Raw genomic sequence first — 20990 nt, forward strand, 5'->3', positions numbered from 1 at the left:
ATCATTTTTACTTTTCACTAAAATATTTACCTGTCTTTCCCCCTAGAAAAATATTAAACCTTTGATTATATATATACACATACACACACACTCACACACACAGAGCAATGGTGTAAAAACAAGCATTTATTACAATTCAATTGATGTGATACTAAGACAATGGTCACAGGTTTTGACACAATCACAATAAAGCTTAATCCTGCCTAGCACATATAAGTGATAGCATAAACCTTGAATATGTTTAAACACAAAGAACAGTTTTAGGACTGATATTTCAAATGAAAGAAAATCAATCATTTCAACAGCACAAACAGTAGACCATTCCAACATCAGATGTACCTTTTTTGCACATTCTACGTTGAGTGAAATACAAAACAGGGTTCTTGGGTATCTAATGCAAGCACAATATTTCAGTGATTTGAGAAGTGTGTGCTCTGTATATGAATGAAAAAATACTGTAAGTGGGTGGTACTGCTTACAGCAAGTGAGTAAACAAATGTTATGGAGTCTTGGTCAGTTCCAACAGAATTACAAACGTAGAAAAAACCGCATCTTGTGATTACTGCAGATGTGAAGTTCTACTGTGTGTTACTTTACATATAGTTTGCAGCAAAATGGCACTGACTTCCCATCAACAGAACAGAGTTCTGTACCTAGATCTCATAACATTACTCAAAGTATATTGCAAAACACTCATAACTGAAAATAAATGAACAAAGTACATTTGTGGGGTATTACCCTTGATTATTTGTTCATTTACATGCTAAAACTGTTTTCAGTAGGACCCCAGTGTAAATTAGTTTGGTTCTACTGTATACAACACTTGTGTTTGCTTAAGCTTAATAGTTTCACAATGGATGTCACCTGCAGGTATTGTGACAATCAGGACATTACTGTGTATCTATGAAGCATGTCAATAAAACATTTTAAATAGGCGCTTATGCCCCCTCTGAGCATATCTATAGCATATCAGTAAATGCAAAAACAGCCTTGTTTCAAAGGATCAAAACAAGAACATCTAAATTGTTATATGCAGTATTGCAACCATGTCTGTCACAAATTAGAGAGAGGGTGGGCAAGGTGATCTCTTTTATTGAACCACACTGTTGGCAAGAGACACAGATGCTTATGCTCTTACACTCAGCTCTTACTCAGGTGTGAAGTACGTATAAAGAGTCACAACTAAATACAATGTGGAACAGATTGCTTAGTATAAATAGTTAACACACATTACAAGGCCCGTTCGAAGTGACAGACTATGTTTATACTAGGCAAAGTAAGTTGACTGCAGATATACAATTTCTAGCCAAGGCAACTGCGCACCTAGTATCGACCTATCTGCACTTGGCTTACTTGGCCAGCCCTACTGAACAACACTGAGGGATAGTTTCTCCAGTCGACCTCTCTTACTACTTGTGTCTAATGAGGAGTACAGGGGTTGGCAGCAACCCCTGAGAAGTTGATTTTGTGTGTCCCTACTAAACGTGCAAAATGGAACCCTGGAAGATCAACCTTGAGCAGGTATATCTTCCAAACTAAAGTAGACATACCCTTGGCTTGTTACACTACTCCAGATCTTTGGAGCGGGGGGACGAGATAGGGGTGGATGAGAGAAAAAAAAAAAAGGTTGAGGGAGGCAACTTGGGCATGTGGGTTGTTAGTGAGTACAGATTTGTGTTCTAATATATAAATGCAGCATCTGTTCAGTCCATGATTTTTAGTATCTAGCAAAATTATGAATTTAAGCTCCTAGGCTCATCTTTTGAAGAGTACTGTACAGATTTCCTTTGAGGATGAGAAGTAATGGTCAGATACAAAACAAACTCTGAGAACAAAGTTCACCCACAGGTGATCTGGTGTTTGTGTCATTATCACAACAATCTATAACCCACTAACAACTGGAATTTTGGCAGGTAAGGGGGTCACAGCCCTCTCTCTTTGAAATTAGACAGGCCTGTCCTGATTACTTTTTGCCACAGCACCTCCCTGCCTCTCAATTCCCCGAAGCCCTACCAGCAGCTGGAGCTCATCTGGGTGTGTGTGGGGGATGTTAACAGGAGGAGGGGGTTTATGGTGCACTGCTTACCAGGTCTTTGCCCCTGGCCTGGGCAGAGGACCTGTTGGGCAGAGATGAAGACCAGAGGTTGCTCTTGATTTCCCTACCCATACAGGTGAGAAGTCCATGGCTCCCAGCATCTTCTAGCTCTACCCCTGACCCTCACTTTTGGGAAGGCTCCACTAGGGCGGATTAACATCCTTCTCTCAAGTGTCTTCTGTCTTAGGACTGGAGGGGTGTTAAGGAGCCCCTTTATCTTGTATACTCCATTGACATACATATTAATGCTAAACAATCTGTTCCACCTTATACTTAGCTGTGATGCCCAGGGTACATTTCTTAGAACTAAAAAAAGACCTCAGTGAAGTAAGTTCAAAAGGTTTTCTCACAACAGAAGTTGGCCCAATACAAGATATTGCATCACCCACCTTATCTCCAACTTCTTAATTGCACATTTGTAACGTTCCCTTTAGATCACGCCCCCTCCCATTCTCTCCATGATGTCAAGCACTATCCCAGGATATTTTGTATTATGCAGCTGCTCATCTGAAGTCAAGAAAAGCAAAGTACATTATCTAGGTGTAAATCTACAGTTAAGCAATAATATTGATGTTAAAAACAGGATGATTCCAAAACAAATTATTTCTGACAACTTCTGTTCCCTTTATAGTACATTAACTCATACGCAGTTTTGTGTAAAATCTTTACTGTATACTTCTATGTCCATCAATGGTCTGGTTGCAGCTCCACTGCTAACGATGAAGCCACCTTAACAGCTCATACCAGTTGGATACACATATCACAATAGGGTTCTTTGGTATAAGGGAAAAAATCCATAGTAAACAGCTAATTCCCATTCTTTCTGTATTAACTGAAAAAAACAATTTTCACAAATCCTGACATGAAACGTAGATGAACAAATAAATCTTTGGTTGCAAAACACAAGTTCCACATTTTTACACTTCACATTTAAAGTTGTCACAAATACTTTCCTTTGTGTTAAACGTGACAATGTACTGAAGCTGATTGCGTTTTTTCCCTTAAGTCACAGTTGCTTATAAAACAATTTAATTACAGAAGTAATTTTCTCAATGCACTAGAGAGAGCTTGAATTGTACTCTAAACTGGAATCCCTTTCTTTTAATCCTTTTTTGGAGGCTTTAAATTTGTTCCCCCCTTTTTTTTTTTTTAAATAAAAAACTGTACGTGGGATATTTCTTTGTAGGCCTGAATGAAGCGACTTAGCAAAACAGTAATACTGACAAACAGCATCTTACACCATTAGCTAAACATTAAAATGATGGCAGTGAACATTTACAGTATATGAAACACCCAGAGATGTCAGAGGAGAAGATTTATGTGAGTCCAATTTCTTCAAGTACACTACGTGGGGTCTCTGCTTCCTGTGGAGGAAAAATTTGAGAGTGGTAAACAGATCCTGTGCTCCTAGCAAACAAGCTTCATATGTGGAAAGTTAATATGGAAAGTTCTCAATTTCAAAAAAAAAAAAAAAGGTAAAATTAGGAGTTTATATTATGACATTAGCTGCATTTCTGAAAGGGTTGTTAAGAATTTTGCCAGGATGTATAGGGATGGCATGTAAGCTTTTTGATCTCTTAACACTAAAACAAATAAAATACTTCATCAGACCTTCCACCAAGGAAGGAGTCACAACATACCAAAACAGACAAACTCTAAAAAAACTGCAATGGATTCAAAGTTTCCATTTTACAATTTTTAACAGAGTTCCAAAAATCCTTCAAGTAAAAAGGAAATGGCTGACATACTGTACAGACATAATGTACTTTAAATCAAGGAGGCTCTCAAACAGGGGTCATTTGGTTATGTGAGAAAATGTGAGCTTTCAGCCTCCATCACTTATAGTAGCATTAAATATTGAAAAAAAAGTGTTTTAATTTATAGGAAACATGGGACATGTCATATGCTCATTGTGTGAAAGGAGTCACTGATACAAAAGTTTGAGAACCACAGCTTTAAATTTTTAAAATTCTGAAGTTTTGGAAGCAACAGTCAGACACAACCAACAGTATTAATGCTCAAAATAGCCCTCCCAGAGAGACTACTGTACACTAGATAAAAACTTCTTGAGGAGGATGAAATGGCCAATTTTGAAGTGAAGGGAAGCCAAAGATTTGGGTCTATAGTATTCTAGGCCAGATATAGACTTCTGTAACCAGAAAGTCTATAGCCAACTTTCCTTCTGGGAATTTGATGAGTTATTTCTAAACCACCTGAAGCAGATTTAGCTAATTAGAAAAACTGGGCTGTCCACTTCCACAATTACCAGCAATAGTAACAGAGAGGAAGCCATGCTAGTCTATACACTATCAAAACAAAAAGCCGTCAAGTAGCACTTTAAAGACTAGCAAAATAGTTTATTAGGTGAGCTTTCGTGGGACAGACCCACTTCTTCAGACCATAGCCAGACCAGAACAGGCCTGTTCTGTTCTGGTCTGAAGAAGTGGGTCTGTCCCACGAAAGCTCACCTAATAAGCTATTTTGCTAGTCTTTAAAGTGCTACTTGACTGCTTTTTGTTTTGATCATTACCAGCAACATCTTCACGGTCAATGAAAACAGATACTATGTCTTTATGGCCGTGTCTACACGAACCCCAAACTTTGAAATGGCCATGTGGAAGTTTACTAATGAAGCGCTGAAATGCATATTCAGCGCTTCATTAGCATACAGGCGGCCGCGGCACTTCGAAATTGACGCACCTCGCCGCCGCATGTCTCTTCCCGAAGGGGCTCCTTTTCGAAAGGGCCCCACCTACTTCAAAGTCCCCTTATTGCCATCAGCTCATGGCAATAAGGGGACTTTGAAGTAGGCGGGGTCCTTTCGAAAAGGAGCCCCGTCGGGACGAGACATGCGGTGGCGAGGTGCGTCAATTTCGAAGTGCCGCGACTGCCCACATGCTAATGAAGCGCTGAATATGCATTTCAGCGCTTCATTAGTAAACTTCGAAATGCCCATTTGCGTGGCCATTTCGAAGTTTGGGGCTCATGTAGACGTAGCCTATGAAACCAAAAAATTTTAAAGCACCCAAAGAAGGAAAAAAACCCAATAACTTACTTTAGCATCCTAAGACAATGCATGTCAAAGCAAGAAAAAGAGAAATTACAATTCAGCAGCAAATCCTCAGAATGCTCAGTTTTACAGAACATTTAAATGTATTTCAAAGTGTCTGTTTACTAGTCTTGTACCTATTTGATGCAGAGGATTTAGTATTATAACACTACCACTTAGAAAAGGAATCGTTTACCCTCTATGTGTAATATGTAAAATGATCAGTTTTATAATTTTCAGATTAACCCATGTGTACCCTGATTTACTGTTAAAGACAAAGTTAAATATTAAGACAGCTCCATTATATTTAAAGAAAGTGTATTTTAGTACCAATAGGTCACTGCTGAATAGTTTAAACCCAGCCTACTCTCCTATGCATGCACAAGCTCCATCAACAGTGCTGGAAAATAAGTAAGAAAAGGAGATTAAAAGTCACCCACTGCTATCACAATCTGATTTAACAAAATCCTGTAGGTTTTTTCAGTCCACCCATTTTTCAGTATAATTAAAAATACCTCCTTTTCCAATAAAGCCAAAAGACTGTATGCCCACTTCTATCCACATGACAAGATTTGCTTTCCCTCTGACGTAATATTTAACTGTTCCTAGACCTGTACTGAATGGGAGCTGGTGTGAAAGTCTTGGCATACTATAAATTACAAGAATGTTAAAAATACTCAGGGAAATTTCAGCTCCATAATAGAAGAAAAAAAGACTCTAAAATGAATGATCAAAACTGGTGAAAAAATTAACAGCATTTTCACACTGAGAATATTAGAGAACAAAAACAAACTGAAAAGTATATTCAAAATAATGAGTGGACCGTATCCTTCCAATTATTTGCTTCCCTATGCACTAATTTAAAGCATTTATTATATTAAATGATTGTTCAACTGTATTCCTATGGTTTAATCGAAAGAAAATGTCAAATTTTCATGCAAGCTTCTGGGGCTTTATAACTAAATTTATCCTGTTTAATGTAATTTTTTAACACCAGCCAGGGACAGTCTCTTTTCTCCATTTGGTCTGAGGGCAGCGTGCTGGACTTGATGACTGCTAGGTCCCCTGCAGCTACACATCTCTGTGATTCTCTCTCTTAATTATAATGGATTTGAAAACTTACAAGTACAGCAGAAGCACAATGCATCTTTTCCTAAACTATCATTTGAAAAACAGAACCAAGAGTTGAGGAAAAGCCATTCACATGAAACAGAAGTGCATGCAATATTTTATTTCAGACATGCCAGAAAAGCCAGTTCATTATCTAAGTCATTTAAAAGCAAGCAGCTATATACAAATAACAAGAAAAACAGCATCTTGTTACAGCTCAACGCAAAGTATTTTATGTCAGCAGGCATGAGAGAATACAGATTAAAGCAGCATTAAAAAATGCACATATTCACACCAGTTGTTGAAGTCTTACAAAACAGAGTAGCAAACTTGGAAATGGAAAACAAACCCATGATAGTCTTCTAAAATATACCCCAGAATGCTGCAAATTAAATTACTTTCATGGCCCCCAATAATTTTAAGTCAGATTGGCATTTAAGCATATGTATTACAATATATGAAGTACGTTTTGAACTGCTTGAGGTTGATTTAATTAAGCAGTTCCTTTCTATTTAAATTTACATAATCTTTACCATAAAGATAAGCTAGATCTACATAATGTAACTTTCACTTTTCCTGGGCATTACAGGGTAGAGTATATGTCTGCCTCTTGATACTGCACATACTCAGGGTAGCTTACTTGAATAGAAATCTTCAAAGTAATAGTCTTCCTTTTGCGATTCAATACTGTAAATCCCCGGTAAGTGCCATTTCAATTTGTACTTAACTCGCATTAACACGCGGTAGGTGCAAATCAAAAGGAGCGCAGCTGCCCACACCAGCCCCTGGCTCCCCAGCTGGGGGTAGCCGGGGAGAAGCCACCCTGGCACACCAGTCTGCCTGCTCAGGTCCCCCAGCTGCGGTGCAGCTTCTCCCCAGCTCCCGCAAGCCCAGGGAACTGAGAACCAGGCTGCTGCCTCGTTTGCAGCTCTTTTCTCCCTTCTCCTCCCCTTCTCCCCCCACCCCCCCCCCCCCCCCGGCCCCAACTGCATGAAATTTGAGCTATGCAAGGGTGCCCAAGAGAGTCTTCACATAACTTGGGGCCTACTGTACACCTTACTTCAAACAAAAACAATAGATTAATATATGTTCACATTTTAATATGCTTGGAATATGGTATGAACAATTGACTAGTAAAGTAAGAAGTTACAGCTGAAATATCAGGTTGCAAAGGAAGGTACTTAGGTAACAAATGTAATGGTGACTACTATAAAAGGAGAGCAACCGTTTAAAGTTTGAGTGCACTTAAACACAGATCAGAATGTTAGAAACTCAGATTTTGTGACATTACAAAAACATGCCCTATCTTAACTACCACCGATGAGGCAGAATAATTACTCGCCTCAACCTCTATTTATGACAAACAATAAATCACCACTTCCCCAACAAATATTCTCAAAAGAAATTAGAATAAACACAGAAGAAAATTGATTTTACTTTTCCATTTTTCTTCAGAGATGTACACATACTTTTACAACTATACATAAAGCAAGTTTATACATATGTATGTAAATATTCTATACACACTTTCAAAAGATAAACCCTCACACTACCCCTCTAGGCTCAGTTTTTCTATAAAGTTCTGATTAATACTACAATTTCTAAATGTATTTAAAGTAACAGCACAACTGAACTATTGAAAAGGTCAAGTAATGTTACTGTATGCATGTATTCAAGCTGAATGACTTCCACACAAATGTTAAATGTAAGACTTGAAACTTTTCACACAGAAGGAAATCATATGTTAACAAGAACAAATTATATCAAGATGAAACATGAGAATACACAAACAAGGGGAGAAGGAAAGTACAACAGCAAAGATGACTGTGGTATATATACTATTGTGTTCAAGATGACTGATTTCACCAAGCTGATGATAATGTTCTGCCATGAATAAGCCAGGTCTATCTCCTCTCTGAAATTCTGCATGCATGATGAATGAAGCCATTTAGTACACTGGGACATTAAAGTATTCATGACGTGGCTACAAAAAGAAATGTATACAGTCTTACACATAGTACAGAGGTGGACAGATATACAATAAATATTCTTGCCAAAAAGTTCTTTCAAACCTATCTCTACTATAAAAATCAAATACTATCCTCATCTACACTAGCCCTTCTTTGGAGATATTTTACTATCACTAATGCTCCTCCTCTGGCGATAGTCTAGAACACAGACATTTTTCCCACTCCATCATCTATGAGCAGATCCAGAAAAAAAGGGCTACAACATGCCGGAGGTCTATTGGCATTACCTCTTCCACCACTGCTGGCAGTAGCAGCTCTGCATCAGTGACATTTCCTAAAAAGCTTAATGTACACATAGCATTGAGGATCATTATTTCAGGTGGGGCTTTTTTTGCTATTGTTTGAGAAAAGATGTTCCCCCACTTTACGTAAACGCCACAAATTTTATTCACAGGTTGATAGTTTTCTTTCAAAATGCTACTACAACTCATTTAAAATTGCTGAATACAACATCCATGTCACAATATACTGCTGAAACATGTGTCAGGGTATTGAGAGCTTTTCAAACTTATCTGATCTTCTGTGTATTACATGTGGAAAGGACCCATTAAAACTACCTTAAACCAAATTATGGCTGGTACTACTAACAGTTTATCTGCACCGCTTCCTGCCGCGAGGGCTCCCCATACTAGCACTGGTGCACCTGAAATGATAATGCAGATAGGAATTTTTCTGATAAAATCTGTAGTGTGAACTCTGCCTCTTAAGGCACACATCTGAATCAGAAGAGCCAAAAAAAGGAACTGTATTTCAATAAAAATTTACCAAAATGACGACTTTGTATGTAGTTCCTTACATTCATCCTTTATGAGACAGTACAATTTCTTAAAGAAAGTAAAGTACAGAAATCCACTTGTACTTCCAAGACGTTCAGCTGCAACAATTTACTTTTCTGTAATTTTAATGCATATCAGTCTCATGAAAAGTCCAGGTACTATTGCGATTCACTTCCCTCCCACCCCACTTTTAATGATTGCAAGACTAACTCACCACTGTCCTGGTGAAAAGCTTTTCACAGATTAATTTTATTATCTGACAAATGCTCTTGCTTATCAATATAACCATATGCTCTCAGACTGCCTTATGAATATGGACATTAGAAAAACAGCTTCGGTTCAAGTATATTGTTTAAATCCACACGTCATTCTTAACACACTTTCACTTTATGCAATGTGTTCTGATGCTTTGAGGACATATGGCTCAAATTTCAAAACTACTCAAGGAATTTAGGAGCAGAAGCCACACTGAAAGTTGACAGGACATATTCAGACCATCGGGTATTTTTGAAAATTTCCCCATCAGGTTTCTATCCTTTGCAATATATGCCAGTTAAAGAAGTTACTTCACTTTCCATTTCAGAAATATCCAAGAAATCTTAATACAGGCAAAAAACTTAAAAAGGGAAGGAAAAACTTCTGCTCTTCTAATCTTATCTGTTAACACCCACCAAATAGCTGGTCTTGAAATATCTCCTAGTTTAACGTCAAATGTCTTCGAAAATGACAAAAAATTAAAATACACAATTTCCAGGAAAAAAAATTCTCGAGGAAGTAACATTACTCCACAAAGTTTGCACCCAAAACATTGCAGCACACCAATTAGCTAAACCATGACTGTAAACAATTGAATTTGACTAACTCAGCAGTTCTTCAACTGATACATATGCCATTGGCAGAAGAGCAACAGCCAGATACGTACATTGGTTTAAACTTACAATGGATTTTTATTCATTAACTGTACTGATTGAATTAGAAAAATTAGATGGCATGATAGTTTTTGAACTGTAAGAACATTCTCATTACCTAACCCAAAACAGATGTTAACTAGCATAAATAATAAAGAGAAAATTTTAGGACTGGTCTACACTATAAAATCAGGCAGGTTTGTCTAAGGCAAGTCAGGCATGCGATAAATCCACATCAAGTGCTAAGACAACTTAAGTTCTCCTATAGATAGCTCTAGGTTGAGGAAAGAATACTCTGTTGACCTAGTTACTGCCCTTGGGTAAATGAACTACTTATGCTGAAAGAAAAGGTCTCCCATTGGCACAGGCACTTAAGAGTTCTTGAGGTAGATGGGAGTGGGAATTGGGAGAGAGTTGTTCTTTGTCTTAGTGCTGGTCCTGATGCTGTGACCTTTGGGAAAAGAGGCATACATGCTGTACTTTTCAAATCAGACATTTTTAACACAGTTCAAGTATGGACTAAGTCTTAAGGTTTGTTTTTTGTTTTTTTCCTTCCTGTGTTAACCTAAGGGATCCCTGAGACAATTTTCCAGCTAGTTTTCATTAGTAAAAAACAGGCTTCTCTCTTTTGAAAAGTCTGTGTGGAGACACTGCTAATGTTTGCGGTGATCTCCCTCAGGAAAGGGTCCTCAGGGAAAAATCAGATTCCATAGTGCTGATTAAGTGGTGCAAGTCAATGGACTGGGGAAGCAATGCAGGATAGTAGACTAGCCATTTAAATTTTTATTAAGTTTAAGAAATCGCTTTTAAACAGAGAGACATATGCATTTTAACTTTATTGTGTTTATTTAGGCCACATCTACATGGCATGAGGGAACCCAACACTGCAAACGAAGTGCTGATTTACAAATCTCATGCTTCATTTGCATAATCTCACATGCCCGTGTTGTTGGGAGAGATTTTGGTGACAAAACAAACAGCTGGGTAGAACGGGTTCTGTCAGCAAAAACCCCCTTTCTGACAGAACCCTCAACCCTGAAAAGTATGAGGAATAATGGTTCTGTCGGGAAAGGGTTTTTTTTGCTGACAGAATACCATCAACATGGCTGTTTTTTGCCAAAATCTCTCCCAGCAACACGATTGCATGAGATTATGGAAATGAAGCATGAGATTTGTAAATCAGCGCTTTGCAATGCTGGGTTCCCTCATCTGAATCCTCCTCTTGTGAGAGGAATGCCATGTAAATGTGGCCCTAGAAAGTATATTTAAGGGAGAGCTCAGTGGTTTGAGCACTGGCCTTCTAAACAGAGGGTTGGGAGCTCAATCCTTGAGGGGGCCTATCAAGAGTGTGGGGCAGGTTAAAATAAGTCTTCCAAGGATGGTGATATTTTGAGTGAAGTGGACTTGACTGAATGACCTCTCAAGGTTCCTTCCAGCGCTATGAGATGTGTATAACTCTGCGTAAGTATACATATGTTGTCCCTAATTTAGATATGGTACAGGTATGTGAAATAGCCATGAATAATGTACAAATGTAATTTTCTTCTCCTGGCTATAGGCAGAAGAGGTCATGGGCTCCCCCGCCCATAGCCCAGCTTCCTCTGTTCTATGTGGCTAGGTTATCCCTCATCTCACAGCCACTGGACAGCTTTTTCTGGTCAGGAAGAAGGAAGATCTATGGAACCCAACCAGAGCCCATCAATTAAAGATTTTCTCAGAACTATACTAACTTCTCTCCTGCACAAGGGCAGGGGCTTATCTCTGAAGAGAGAGTCCCATAATTAGCTTTCTTGCAGTATTGGTAAATAAGAATACCCTACTCCTTCACTTGATGGTTTCGCCAATTATTGCCTTGCTGGTTTTTGTACTTTCCAAATTAGATTTACTTTTATTCTTCCCTCAGTGCTGGTACGGAGTAAGTTCTAGTCTCTGTTTATTCCATATTAACCTCAGTGCTTCCTAAGCCAATTTTTCAATTGAATGATAAAAACCCCATTTTGGACATGCTGTGTGGAGTCACTGCAAATACTTGCTGAAAACCATTGGTCCCTGAAGGGAGTAAAGTTTCTTTACAGGAGTCTACTTCAGTGGGACTCACTGGATGTACCTCAGACTGAGAGAAAGAGGAATACTGGAGCCCAGAAGCAGTTTGGAGTCACTGAGGCTGCATGGCCTGACTTTGTGGCAAAGTGTGACCCTTCAAGGGTCAAGCACACACAACATGTCTTCCCCAGGGGCTGTATAAAGGTGAGGGAATAGCACAGAGCTTGTAAATACATGACATGGAATAATGTATTTTCTACAAATGGTAACTAACTAGCATGGTCGATGGATGTGCATCTTTTCAGCTTGGTCCCATGACCAAAGAAGAAACATTTAAAATGGATGCTGCTCTGAAGCAGGGGGCTTGACCATCAACATGTCAGTCATGTACAGCAAAAAGAGGCAGGAAGGGCTCTGGCTCACCTTGAACACTGACAAGTCAAATTCTCTGAAGAAACAAGATCAAGTACAGGAGGGATGCATCTCAAGACTGCTTTCAAAAACCGGTAACTCTCAACTGCTTATAAGAGTAGAGTAGTTGTGATGAAGAAATTCCTTGGCTAAGCCTCTCTTCCTTGCTTCCATGCCACATTGTCTCTGAAAGTGTTACACTAGACGCTTGAGTGCCCACTGCATAGGTGGAACTCTGGAGAAGGCATAAACAACTGGGGGCTCAAAGCATCAGACACTGGCGTCTGTGCCTAAGCAGCTGTATTGTGGAGTCACACGTCCCAGAGGAGGACTCAGACACAAGGTCTGAGCCTGTGAGTACAACTTACACACCCAGAATTAGAAATAAGTAGATTCTACCCAAACCTTGTAGACTTAGAAGTTCATGGGGCCTAGCAGTTACATCCACTCATACAAATCATATTTGTACAGTTGCAACACTGGTCCAGGTTGTGACATCAAGCATCCACTTCTGAAAAACCACTAGCCACTCTGAAAATTGACACTCACTTTGCCTGACATGACCTTGGTTTCAGATTTCTTTCCCAAATAATAATCTGGAAATTAATCCATAATGAACATTACTTCAAATGATGCAGTCTGTATCTTAAGAAAACCACGTTCCAAAGAATCTAGGAGAGTAAGGCTCCACTGAAAAGCCCAGCATGTCACCAAGGATTTGTATACATTAAGAAAGGTGTTCAGATGAGATTCAGGTTAGCCAAAATATCTGGCAAGCCCCAACTTAACTTTAATCTTTTACTAAGCAGCAGGTTAGCAATTTTTGCCCCAATTTAGCTGGCTGATGTTCACACTAGCTAAACTGAGGCAACACTGTCTTTATCAGGGAAAGCTTGAAATTAGCTTTTTAAGGGTTTGACACTTCCACCTTCGGTGTACCTGAACACCCTCTATATAAAATTAGTAGCAATAGTGAAATCCCTAGTGGACATTATGGAGTCTCTTACAGCCCTATTTTTTAGATGAATATTCTCATCAGAGCAGAGGTGGGGAACCTCCTGTGCCCCAGTTTCATGCGGTTCATCAGGGTTTACCACTGTTTATCTGTGCATATCTGCAGCTCCCAGTGGCTGTGGTTCACCACTGGCAGTCAAGAGGAGCTGTAAGAAGCAGCAAAGACTTGGTCATCACTTTCCACTGTTTCCATTGCGCAGGAATGGTAAACTGCAGCCACCGAGACCCGCAGGGCACCATGCCTGTGGATGTTGAGGTAAACAAACCATTTGGCAGCCTACCAACAGCTAACCTTGATGAACTGTGTGGGGCCTGGCTCACAGAACTGTTTTGGAGATTGGATTTTTTTGTTTCATTGGCAGGGATTTAGAGGCAGACGATAGAAATGTGCTAAACTGTAAGCTAAAATGTGTTTGCAAACCCCAGTGCAACCCTGATCACTTCCTAGTCTAAATAAATACAAAAATGGAGCAACAAATCAGTAGTAAGTAAAGAATTAAGAACTAAAGTCCATTTTTCAGGAGTGTTCTCAAGAGACAAGAGGTTTGGCTTAAAACTGTTAATCCGAAGAGATTTCAAGGCAATATGCACTTGCAGATAAGATTGCAAAGTTAATTATTTTTTCTCTTCCTCCCCCACACGCAATTTAGGAAATATGAACAGGTTTATAGATTCTATCCCGTAAATATAGGAAAACAAAACAATTACTACAGCAGTAAGATTTTGTTCAAAAAGCCATTATATAGGAATTCATCATATCAACCTCTCATTGTTAAATTTCTCTGAATCACCACAAAATATTTCATTGAGATTTCTATATACAAAGCTCCTACAGTTTACTTTCTTCGTAGTTCCATCTTTTCAAACAACAGACAGTGATATGCTTTCCTTCACTCACCAATCAAGACTAAATGTTCAGAAACATTCGGATTAATGATAGTCTATTCACCAGAGACAGTATTCTGTCCTCAAAATACCCAAGTACACTAATCCACCTCCTACCATAAAACTTCTATTTTAAATAAAGCACCGCATGTTCAGAACTGTACAACCACTAACTAATGAGCATGTTAGAGCCAAAAACAGAATTCTGAACTATACTATTAGCAGGTCAGGTTTTTACTTTTATCTTACCTTAGCTTCACAAATTTAAGACTACTCGAATATATAAAATTATAGCATTAGGCACTTCAAGCATTATTTTGCATGGATATACAAATTTTACATAAGAAGTAAAAGTGTCATCTCCTTCCTCTTCACTTCATGAGCCAAGGAGAGGGTGAGACCCAACAGTCGTCACCCTTCTCCTCCACTCAATTGTGGAAGTCAAAATACTAGGCCAAACCTTCATTTTCTGCAGTTAGACTTCAGAGGGTCCCTTTCTCCTGGCCCAATTCTCTTCCCCGATGATCTGGTTGGAAAAATGTGATAATCCCTTCAGAATGTAGCATTTCATACTTGCCAGTTAACTGGGAAAATGATGTATTCCAAAAGATTTACACAACTTTACAGTTAGGGGAGTAAACATCCCCTATATCATACTAAATATTTTCAAAAAAATTATCCTTCATAGGTAGTTCTGCTGTGATTGCTTAGTAATATATCTCATAACAATCACACTGGCTACATCTACACCAGCCCAAATCTTCAAAATGGCCATGCAAATTCAGTGCCTCGTTAGCATGCCGCCAGCCACAGCTCTTCGAAATTGCCGCTTTTCGCAGCTGTGCAGCTCGTCCAGACAGGGGTCCTTTTCGAAAAAAGACAATTACCTGTTCCGTAACTGGTGTTCTTTGAGATGTGTTGCTCATGTCCATTCCAATTTGGGTGTGCTTCGAGCGCATGCCCAGTTGCTGGAAGCTTTTTGCCCTAGCCGGTAGCCTTAGGGTCAGTGCAGCGCCCGTATGGCCACCCACATATGCACCGCCCGACCTGCCCCCCCACTCAGTTCCTTCTTTCTGGCTACTCCAACAGAGGGGAAGGCGGGAAGGTTTTGGAATGGACATGAGCAACACATCCCGAAGAACACCAGTTACGAACAGGTAACTGTCTTTTCTTCTTTGAGCGATTGCTCATGTGCATTCCAATGTGGGTGAATGCAAGCCAATGCCTAGGAGGTGGGGTCAGAGCCCCGAAGGGAGCGCAGGACAGCCCTGCCCACTGCAGTGTCTTCCTATGCATGCTGCGTAACTGCATAATGCGCTGCAAATGTGTGAATGGAGGACCAAGTGGCCGCTCTGCAAATGTCCTGGATAGGGACTTTGGCCAAGAACACCACAGAGGACGCCTGTGCCCTTGTGGAGTGCGCCCTCATTGGAACCCACGCCAGTTTGTAACACTCACTGATACAGACTACTATCCAGGAGGAGATCCGCTGAGGAGACTGGACGCCCCTTCATCCTTTCTGCCACTGCAACAAACAGCTGCTGCGACTTCCATATGGGTTTGGTCCTGTCCATATAGAAGGACAGTGCCCTCCGGACATCCAAGGTGTGTAGACTCTGCTCTCTAGGAGAGGCACGGGGCTTTGAGTAAAACAGTGGTACGGTGATGTCTTGGTTGATATTGAAAGGGGAGACCACCTTAGGCAGAAATGCCAGGTGGGGTCTTAGTCTAACCTTGTCTTTGTGGAACACCATATAAATTGGGTCCACCATCAGGGCCCTTAGCTCTGACACCCTTCTGGCTGAGGTAATGGCCACTAGGAATGCCACCTTGTAGATAAGGAACAACATAGAACAAGAGGCGAGAGGTTCAAAAGGGGGAGCCATCAGCTTAGACAAAACCAAATTAAGGTCCCACTTTGGCAGGGGGGCCTGAGCCTGTGGTTTGACTCTTTCCATTCCCTTCATGAACCTTTTTACCACTGGGTCTGAGAGGACCAAAAACCTCCCCCCTCCCCCGGGTAAAACGCCAAAATGGCTGACACGTATACCTTTAGGGAGGATACTGGCAGCCCCATCTGGCTCAGAGCCAGCAAGTAATCTAGGACACTTGGTACTGGGGCCTCTCCTGGGGACATCCCCTTTTGGGTGGCCCAAATGGTAAATCTTTTCCATTTGGCTACATATGCTACCCTTGTAGAGGGTATCCTGCTGTTCAGCAATACTTCCCTGGCAGGTTTGGAGCAGGTCGGCTCAACTGGTCTCAGCCACGGAGCCTCCATGCTGTGAGATGCAGTGCTTGGAGACTGGGGTGCGGCAGTCTCCCTTCCTCCTGTGTCAGCAGGTCTGGGCGCAGCAGAAGTGTCTCCGGGGCGTGAGTGGACATCTCCAAGAGGGCTGAGTACCAATGTTGTCGAGCCCAGGCCGAGGCCACCAGGATTATTGATGCTCAGTCTGACCGAATTCTCAACAGCGTTCGGTGGGCGAGGGGTATCGGTGGGAAGGCGTACAGCAATGGGCCCAACCAATGGATGCTGAAGGCATCTGCCTAAGAACCTGGACTTCAGTTCTGGTCACAGCAGAACGTCCTGCACTTCGCATTGAGATGTGTGGCGAAGAGGTCTACCTGGAGACATCCCCACCTCTGGAAAACTGAATTCAGTACTTGTGTGTGTAATGACCTTTCGGGGTCCACGAAGGACCTGCTGAGGTGGTCCGCCAGAGAGTTGAGTCCCAGGAAGGTAGAACACCCTCAGGAGAATCGGGTGCTGGATGCAGAAATCCCAAAGCGCAAGGGCCTCTTGTTTGTTTATATAGTACATTGCTGTAGTGTTGTCTGTGCTGACTGCAACACAGTGCCCCTTCAGCTCATTCTGAAACACTTTGCACGCCAGTCGAACTGCTCTGAGCTCTTGCACATTTATGTGGAGATGAGCGTTGGTTTTGCCCCACAGGGCCTGCCTCTGGTGGTCCCCGAAGTGTGCTCCCCTGCCCAGGTCTGAGGCATCTGTGACTAGGGAGAAGTAGGGTTGTGGGGGATTGAAGGGTACTCCCATGCAGACTGACCCGGCCTCTAGCCACCAGTGCAGTGTCATCAACACTTCAGGGGGGCCTGTGACTAACTTGCCTATGTTGTCCCTGACAGGTCTGTATACTGAGGCGAGCCACATCTGAAAGGGGCGCATTTGTAACCTGGCATGCTGGACTACGACCGTGCATGCCGCCATGAGCCCCAACAATCTGAGGCATCCCCTGGCTGTTGTGGTTGGGAACCTTATTAGGACTTGGATGCAAGACTCCATCGCTTGGACCCTGCTGTGTGACAGAAACGCTCTGGCTTGCTCTGCATCTAGACATGCACCCACAAACTCCATGACTCTAGTCGGGGCTAGCACAGACTTCGCCTCGTTTACTAGGAGGCTTAATGTGTCGAATGTTGCTCTTATTAGCAGTACATGTTTCGACACCTGTCCTTGTGATTAACCCCTGATCAGCCAGTCGTCTAGGTAAGGGAACAGATGCACACCCCACCTGCGTAGGAAGGCTGCCACTACTGACATACATTTGGTAAAGACTCTCGGGGCTGAGGAGAGTCCAAACGGAAGGACTGTGAATTGATAATGGTCCTTCCCTAGCACAAGTCTGAGGAACCTCCTGTGAAGTGGATAAAGTGCTATATGGAAACGTGCATCCTGTAAGTCGAGAGCGGCAAACCAGTACCCTCACTCCAGCATTGGGATAATTATGCCCAGGGACTTCATACAAAACTTTACCTTTTTTACATATTTGTTCAGATTTCGTAGGTCCAAGACTGGCCTCAGCCCCACTTTCACTTTTGGAATTAGGAAATAGCGGCAATAGAATCCCTGTCCTCAATTCCTGGGGAACTTCCTCTATAGTCCCTTTTTGGAGGAGGGTTCCTACCTCCTGTCTGAGAAATATCTCGTGAGAGGGGTCCCTGAAGAGGGACAGGGAAGTGGGTTGCGAAGGGAGGTAAGAAGAAAATTGGATAGCATATCCTTTTTCTACCATTCGGAGGACCCACTGTTCCAAAGTTATGCTGCACCATGCATGGTAGAATGGGAATAGGCGGAGTGAAAATAAACCCTGGGCTGGAACTATGCGAGTGGACGTGCATTGCTTCTGACCGCCCCATCAAAATTGGAGTCTGGGCCCAGGAGGGGTTTTAGGGTGGCCCTGGTCCTGTGTCTGGCAACCCCGACGCCTCCTATTATGGCAGCCCCTTCTCCTGTTCCCATCCCGTTGCTGCTGGGGGAACTGCCTGAACTGGGGCCTAGGGTTAAACTGTCTTCTCTGGGTCGCTGGTACGTAAAGACTCAATGAGCGCAGCATGGTCCAAGAGTCCTTCACGCTATGAAGTCTCTCATCAGTTTTCTCTGAAAATAAGGAGGGACCTTCAAAAGGGAGGGCTTGAATGGACTGCTGCACCTCTTGTGAGAGTTCTGAAACCTGAAGCCATGCTCCCCTTCTCATGGCAATACCCAAGGCCATGACCCTAGTGGCCACATCGGCTGCATCTAGGGTGGCCTGCAGTGCTGCTCTGGATATGAGCCTCTGCTCTGCTACCAGGGCTGTAAATTCTGTCTTGGCGTCCGGTGGAAGCAGTTCAGCGAAACAGTCCATGGAGCTGGCCGTATTGTATGCATACCTGCTAACCATGGCCTGCTGGTTAGCGATTCTCAACTGTAGACCACCTGTCATGTAAACTTTTCTACCGTACATGTCCAGTCTTTTGGCATCTTGGTTCTTCGGGGAGGGCCCTTGAACCCCGTCTCTCCCTACTGTTCACAGCATCCATGACAAGGGAGTTAGGGGGAGGATGGGTGAACAGATCCTCATTTCCCTGTGCCAGGACAAAATACCAGCATTCGTTTTTCCACCTCTCGGCACCGGGAGCCCTCTGACAGCACCAATGGTGCTGGAGTGCTCTGCACCGCAGATGTGACGCTCTGCGTTCCCGCCAAGGAACCGTACGGGCACAAGGCTGACTCCATCAGGAAAGCTTTCAGGCTCTGAGCTCTACCTTTTAGAGTCCTGGGCTTGAAGGCCTTGCAGACAGAGCAGCGCTCTCAGAGATGTCTCACTGAGGCAGCCCAGACATGCTTTACGTGGGTCACTTTTGAGCATACGTTTGCCACAGTTTTTAAACCCCGGAGAGCCAGGCATTGCCTGGTGCCAAGGCACCACGGGGGTTAAAGACCCACCTTGGCTTACTAAGTGCTAAAGGCACTATTTTCCTACAAAGATAACAATCTAAACTATTTACAAGTAATTAAAACAACAAAAGTTACCAGCGAACTCTCAACAAGAGTTAAGCTCCAGCAACTGACAGCACAGCGAGACGGAACTGAGCAGTGGGTGGATCAGGCGGTGCACATATGGGTGGCCATACGGGCACCACTCCAAGGGGTGCCGCACTGACCTTAAGTCAACCGACTAGGGCTAAAAGCTTTCAGCAACTGGGCATGCGCTTGGCACACGCCTAAATTGGAATGCACATGAGCAATCACTCGAAGAAGAACTCTTTTTCTTAGTCCCTTAGTCTTAGCCAGACGAGCCATTTTCTGCCCATAGAAATAAGGGGATTTCGAAGTTGGAGCAGTTCTTTCAAAAATGACCCATCTGGACGAGCTGCGTGGCAGCGAAAAGTGGTAATTTCAAAGAGCCAGGTCCGGCTGCATGCTAATAAGTGTTACAAAAGTTAAGAAACGCCATATCTCTGCTCCCCCACAACCACAAGGCCTTTCAAGCTCTCAAAGAAAGATATCAGGTTTGTTTGACATGATTTGGTCTTGAAAAAAATCATGCTGTCAGTTATCACCTTATTATTGTCTAGATATTTGCAAAATGATTACTGTAAAGTCTCAGAGTATACAAATCCAGAGTACCCAACCCCGCTCTTATGTGGCTGACCCCCAATTCCTACAGTAAACCCTGGAAATGCGCCATTTCCAAGTGCGCTTAACTCACTCCCTCCCTGGCCCTGCTTCCCATCAGCTCTCCACAGTCCCAGCTCAGCCCCCACCTCAGCTCCGCTCACCACCCATGCATAGCTCCTGTTCAGCCTCCGCCTCTGGCTCTAGCTCTCCACCCCTCAGGCTCAACCTCCCTGGCCAGCTCACCACCCATGCATGGCTCTGCCCCTGCCCCCAGCTCCAGCTCACCACTCCTCATATATGGCTCTGGCTCAACCCACCCTCCACCCACCGTGGTTTAAAACACCCCCGTGCGCAGCTCTGGTTCCACCCTCCCTCTCTCTTCCCGGGTTCAATCCCCATGCGCAGCCTCAGTTCAAGCCACTCCCCCCAAGTTCAAACACTCCATGGTCCACTTCAAACACCCCGCAGCCTGGCCCACCACCCGAGCAGGGCTCTGGCTCACCACCCCCAAACAGAGCTCCAGCTCAACTCCACCCCTTGCACCACTGCAGCCCTACTCACCCCAGGCTTAGCCCCCCACCGCCCACCTCCCATGGCCCCAACCCACCACCAGGCTTAACTCTCCTCAACTACCCCACCTCCCAAACTCAGGACATACCTTTCTGCTGCTTCCCTGGCTGTAGAACGCATGTTCCACTGGGGAAAAAGCCAGACCCCCACTTATGCAAACTCTGGGCTACATGAGGGCACGTGAAATGGAACCCTCATGT

The 20990-nt window shown here is 42.8% G+C and overlaps 1 protein-coding gene across 5 annotated transcripts in view; it reads right to left on the bottom strand.

The window, feature by feature from the left end:
• Positions 1-108: 108 nt before the first annotated feature.
• AP1S2 (adaptor related protein complex 1 subunit sigma 2) overlaps positions 109-20990 on the bottom strand; it is a 51321-nt gene continuing 30439 nt past the window's right edge. For 3 of the 5 annotated variants that reach the window (XM_074993508.1, XM_074993501.1, XM_074993518.1), the window contains one exon: positions 109-3459. In XM_074993508.1, the coding sequence (XP_074849609.1) occupies positions 3412-3459 (48 nt within the window). In that variant the 3' untranslated portion in view covers positions 109-3411. Of the gene's footprint in view, positions 3460-7244; positions 8239-20990 lie in introns of those variants that run through there. The other 2 variants (XM_074993533.1, XM_074993525.1) reach the window with 1 other exon arrangement.

Source organism: Carettochelys insculpta, chromosome 1 (genome assembly GCF_033958435.1).
Source record: "Carettochelys insculpta isolate YL-2023 chromosome 1, ASM3395843v1, whole genome shotgun sequence".
NCBI classification, from domain to species: domain Eukaryota; kingdom Metazoa; phylum Chordata; order Testudines; family Carettochelyidae; genus Carettochelys; species Carettochelys insculpta.